General features: G+C 34.7%; 2 protein-coding genes across 2 annotated transcripts; one reads left to right on the plus strand and one right to left on the minus strand.

Annotated features, from left to right (window-relative positions):
* Positions 1 to 790: 790 nt before the first annotated feature.
* LOC128133380 (uncharacterized) lies at positions 791 to 1,663 on the minus strand. The gene has a single exon (XM_052770777.1). It carries the CDS (start codon positions 1,661 to 1,663, stop codon positions 791 to 793), a length of 873 nt encoding a protein of 290 aa, XP_052626737.1.
* A 2,551-nt stretch (positions 1,664 to 4,214) lies between these two features.
* Positions 4,215 to 5,759, plus strand: LOC111909755 (protein CANDIDATE G-PROTEIN COUPLED RECEPTOR 7). Its single transcript, XM_023905535.2, has one exon. The coding sequence runs from the start codon at positions 4,343 to 4,345 to the stop codon at positions 5,642 to 5,644; it is 1,302 nt and encodes a 433-aa protein (XP_023761303.2). The 5' UTR covers positions 4,215 to 4,342; the 3' UTR covers positions 5,645 to 5,759.
* The last annotated feature ends 239 nt before the right edge of the window (positions 5,760 to 5,998 follow it).

Here is a 5,998-nt window from a genome sequence, read left to right on the forward strand (position 1 = left end):
CCCAAAAGGACCATGCACAACCGGGTCAAATACTTGCCTAATATAGTTGCAGCCTTAGACACTATTCCAACAGTTCCATGATTCATCAGTAGCAGGATAAAGGCGAGGCCCAGGATAGGCGAGGCCTTCGGACAAGATCCGTTAGTATGTGTTTAGCTTATGTGTTTGTGATATGTTTATGTGCTATTATATGTTAGCGGGCGAGGCCCTGTGACAGGCAAGGCCTAAGTGAAACAGATTTGTATCCGAGCGGGCCTCGAAGCCAGGCGGGGCCGTTGTAGCGAGCGAGGCCCGAGGTAGGGGGCGAGGCCCAGGATAGTGGGTGTGGGCCAGTATGTGCAGTATGTGGTTATGCATGGTATGTGGTAGGGTGGGGAACTCACTAAGCTTCGTGCTTACGGTTTTCAGTTTTGGTTTCAGGTACTTCCGGTAGCGGAGGGGAGAGTTCGGGGTGATCGCATGACACACACCATAGACCAGACAGCCTGGGAATGTTTTACTCTGATAACGGATATGTAGTTTGGAAATTAATACTCTGATTATGTTTGGAATTGATGATTTTACTTTAAGTAATGTTTTATTAAAAGAAATTTTTAGTCTTGAATTTTGGGACGTTACATGATGACTCTTTAATACAAAGCCAGAGTGGCAGATTGTATGTGGTGAGTATGACCGGCCATGTGCTATGTGGATTACACATGTTTCCAAATGGATTGAAACCGTCAACTGAAAGACCTAGGTGTACGTTACGGGTTTCACTCGAGAAGTCGGGGTATTTTTTATCAAAATCTTACCAATGTTCCCCATCAACAGGATGAATCATCACACCATCTTCTGAACGTCTGGTACTATGCCAAATCATATTTTTGGCAGTGTGCCTTGAACAATATAAACGTCGTAGTCTAGGGGTCACAGGAAAGTACCGTAACACCTTATGAGGTACTTTCTTACCCTTGGTGTTTTTATCGATCCATCGGCTCTCTTTACAAACGGGACAAATTTGCAATGAATTGTGTTCTTTCGAAAAGAGACAACAATCGTTTTTGCACACATGTATCGACTCATACCCCAGGCCAATAGACTTTAGTTTCTTTTTGGCTAGATAATGTGAAAGGGGAACCTTGTTGCCTTTGGGAAATGCTAATTGCAAGAGCTCAAGGAGTTGATCAAATGAACTTACAGTCCATTTGTTGTTCACCTTGATATGTATTAACTTTGCTAGAAACTCAAGCAAAGAAAAGATGCAACCAATATACAATTGAGTTTCCATTTCTTCCAACAACTGTGCAAAATCATCATCCACACCGCTACCCCTTGTATTCGAGGTTCCTTCATCGAGGTTGGTATCATTTTCTCTCGACTCCCACATCACATCGTTGATTAAATCGTCCATTTTGTTACTTTGCAAGACGACTAGAGGAATAAAAGATTCACCATGATAGATCCAAATTTTGTACACCTTACTGAAACCATTTATAAACATATGGCGTTCAACTGCAGTCGGGTACTTGAAGTAACGGTTATCACATTTTTCACACGCACATCTGATTTTACCATTACTATCAAGGTGTGACTTGGACTTCTCGATAAAAGCTTTGAGTCCTGCTTGGAACTCGGGATGGTTTCGATATGGATTAGTAGTCCAGCTTTTATCAATAGACATGATGTTGCTGAAACATAATTTTGGGTTTAGAGTTTAGTATACAGAATTAGCATTGTTTTTTTTCCAATCCACATTTTTTTACATCTAAAATAATACAAAAATTAAATAATAAAAAAATAAAAAAAATAATAAATTAAAAATTTTTATTTATGCATTTTTTTAATTAATTTTAATTAAAATTACTTGTAAGTTTTTAAACAATTTTATAATAGACATTATGTTGTTGTGTTGTTCTTTTTTATCGTCGAGATTAAAATATATATAAGTTTTTAAACAATTTTATAATTTTTTTTTTCCAATTATAACAATAATTTATTTATTTATTTTTTCAATTATAGCATCCTTTAACCTATTTTTATGGTAACCGATTATTATTGGTTATAGAAATATAATCTTATGAATTAATTTGAAGATTATAAGTTAACTATATAACTTATTGGTTAATTAATTTGGAGTTAGCTTGGGTAAAAACTAGAAACTTTCTAGTTTTTGTATATAAGTTTTTAAACAATTATATATATATATATATATATATATATATATATATATATATATATATATATATATATATATATATATATATATATATATATATATATATATATATATATATGTGTGTGTGTGTGTGTGTTTTTCAATTATAACAATAACTAATTTTTATTTTCTTTTCAATTATAGCATCCTACTTATAAGAAAATCACATAATTTTACATAATACATAAGAACTTGAAATTCACATACTTTTACATACATATTATGTTGTTGTGTTGTTCTTTTTTACCGTCAAGATTAAAATATATATATAAGTTTTTAAAGAATTATATATATTTTTTTTGTGTTTTTTTTCCAATTATAACAATAATTTATTTTTAATTTTTTTTCAATTATAGCATCCTTTAACCTATTTTTATGGTAACCGATTATTATTGGTTATAGAAATATAACCTTATAAATTAATTTGAAGATTATAAGTTAACTATATAACTTATTGGTTAATTAATTTGGAGTTAACTTGGGTAAAAACTAGAAACTTTCTAGTTTTTGTATATAAGTTTTTAAACAATTTTATAATTTTTTTTTTGTTTTTTTTTTTCAAATTATAACAATAACTTTTTTTTCAATTATAGCATCCTACTTATACCAAAACCACATACTTTTACATAATACATACGAGGATGAAATTCACATACTTTTACATACATATACCACATATACACCAAATACAAATACATACACATACACACAAAATAACATCCTACTTAAACAAAATACACATAATTTCACATATAGATAATAACATCCTATTTATACCAAATACAAAAGTTTCACAATCATATACCACATTTACAACAAACATACATACATTCATATACACACAATAACATCCTACTTATAACAAATACATATCATTTTTACCAAATACTCATATATCACATATACTTCAAATACACATACATTGGCATATATACAACAAATTCACATATATTCAAATTAAAAGTGAAATTAGCAAATGAACTTACCTTTGTTGAAGAATTGGAGTTAGAAATTGGCCCCAAAAGCTTTAACCACACCTAATCCAAAACAACACCACCAAAAACAAATATATGAACAATTTATTACCATTCAATTATAGATGAAGCTAAAAATCGAAATTAACATACAAATTGAAAAGGAAACTACAAAATCAACTTACCTTTGTTGAAGAAATGGAGTTAGAAATTGGTCCCAAAACTTTAACCACACCTAGATTCTTAATAGGACACAATGTGGGAAGAAATTTGCTTGGAACAAGCAAATAGAGGCTGAAAATCGGATGAAGCTGGAATTGGGGAAGGAAAGAAGCGCAACAAACAGAAAGCAAAGGGAGAAATGAGGGTTCGTCATGCGTTTTTTTTTTATCTGCGAGAGGCAATAGCGGCGACAGGTAGACCTTTACCGGCGACTTTTAGCAATAGCGACGACAAACTAGAGGGAAGGGTACCACGTGTTTTTTCGTTAACCATTAGCGGTGACTATTTTAACTTTTTAGCGGCGACAAATATGTTGCCGGTATTAGGTTAGATACGATAAGACACCCCACCCGTTGGATTAGAGATCTCATCGAACGGTTCATATATAACAGAGGGGGAAAGTGCGGATCCGGGTGCCAACCCTTTACCGGCGACACTTTTACCGACGACAATATCTAGAGTCGCCGCTAAAGCCCCTTGTCGCCGGTAATGGTGTCGCCAGTAAAAGTTATATTTTCTTGTAGTGATTGTTTTCAAAAACAACTTATTGATTTTTAAAGTCATAATAATTAGAAAGATGTTTGTCAATTTTGAAAATACCTTTTAAAATAGTTTTTCAATACATTAAAAAAGGATTTTCAAAAGCATTTCTAACTTGACTTTTTTAAAACTAAATTTTAACCATAATAGTTTCAAAAAACATATTTTAAGCTAAACGATTTTTAATTAATTGAATTATTGATTTTCTACCATAATTCAAACATTTTGTTTAAATAATATTTGACGCCATAAACAATTTCTATCAAAAACACATTCGAAATTTCAAAAAGCAATCCGAAACCGAAACATGCATTCACGAACATATAGGTGAATCACTGTTTTCCGTTTAGAAAGGTTAACCATTCCCTCGTCTTTCCCTACCTCCGCCGTCACCTTACCACCTCTGGTAATGAGGATTCTAGGGAAAATTCTCGCTACTTTTCTCATCCTCCTCTTCCTTCGCTTCACGGCACCATCGACGGCGGATATCATATCCGTGAAGATCCGATCCCATAACCGAGATATGATCCTCTTCTCGGAGTTCGAATACTCACATACCGGCTACGTTTCCGTCGCGGTCTCCTCCGTCGGGATCTCCTCCATTCCGGTCACATCCAACTTATCACAACCTGATCCTTCGCGTATCGGTTTCTTCCTTCTATCGGATGAATTATCAGCCCGCTACGACCACGAATTCGAACAAAACCCTGATTTGTGCGCCTTGGATATCAAATTCATCTCAGTCCTCTTTACTTTCCGGGATCTCTCCCCTCCTCCTCAGTCGTCCTTCAACAAATCGTACAATGTCACATATCCCGGCAAGTATTTACTCTACTTTGCAAATTGCAACGACCTATCACTCGTGACAATGGATGTCCGAACAGAACTCTACAACACCGATGAAGACGGCACCACCAAAGATTATTTATCAGCCGGGCTACCGCATCCGTCTCTTTTCTTCAGATTGATCCTCATGTATCTGTGTTTTTTAGTAGTTTGGATCTACATATCATTAAAGAACCAGCAATGTTTCAAGAGGATCCATTTACTAATGGGTGTGTTGCTTGTTATAACTCTTGTTTACTTTTTATGTGCGATGGCGGATCAACATGACCTTCAGGTTACTGGAAGCCGTCATGGATGGCATACCTGGTTCAACATATTTCAGTTTATGAGGAATTTGCTTTTCTTCACCTTAATCGTGATGATCGGTGCTGGATGGTGTATCTGGAAGCCGTTTTTGCAAGGATGCGAAATATTCACTTTGACAATCGTGATCCTACTTAAGGGTTGGGCTAATCTAACTTTTATATCGATAGTGGAATCTGGGCCTTATAATAAAGACTGGCTGGATTTGATAGATAAGTTTAGGTTTATAGATGTCATCTGTTGCTTGGTGGTTTTTATCCACACTTTTTCTGTTGCTCTTGCTGCTGCTTCTGCTGCGTTCAAAGAGGAAGAGGCTACGGATAAAGATACATCTATGTCTATGTCTATGTCGTTTACCAGGCAGATTGTGTTCGCTATGTTGGTTTTATTTTATATTGTCTATTCATCGGCAGCGAACATCCCGCTGGAGAGTACTGCGCGGCTGGAAACTGGCAATTATGTGTTCTATGTGCTGATGTTTTGCATGTACAGGCCATTTCTTCTCGAGGATAATGATGAGGATTTAAACTGTAAGGGGTTTCTTGATCATACTGGTGTCTAGGTGAGTTGTCAACTTAATCTTTTAAGTAGTTTTTCGTACAACAGTTTGATTTGTTTTGTTCTTGACATATAAGTGGTTGGTTGAAATTTGAATGTTGATGTGGTAGTTATTTATAGCTTTGGTTGATTTGAGAAGTTTGGGTCTAACTTTGCATACTTGCATATTATAACAAACCAACAACAAAGACAAGTCCCTGAAAACCCAAGTGAAAATCTTTTCATACACCATGATAGATAAGGAAGTTCTAATCATCTTAATTATAAGAGTAGCTAGCCAATTGAGCAAATAATTATAGTAAAAGAAGAACTATATATGTGGATGTAAACCCCAAGTTGAGTGAATTCTCTGCCCGCA

This window comes from Lactuca sativa, chromosome 4, assembly GCF_002870075.4.
Source record: "Lactuca sativa cultivar Salinas chromosome 4, Lsat_Salinas_v11, whole genome shotgun sequence".
In the NCBI taxonomy this organism is placed as follows: domain Eukaryota; kingdom Viridiplantae; phylum Streptophyta; class Magnoliopsida; order Asterales; family Asteraceae; genus Lactuca; species Lactuca sativa.

Coding starts and splice junctions, on each gene's coding strand:
- LOC128133380 (XM_052770777.1), bottom strand. CDS start 1,663: ATGTCTATTGATAAAAGCTGGACTACTAATCCATATCGAAACCATCCC.
- LOC111909755 (XM_023905535.2), top strand. CDS start 4,343: ATGAGGATTCTAGGGAAAATTCTCGCTACTTTTCTCATCCTCCTCTTC.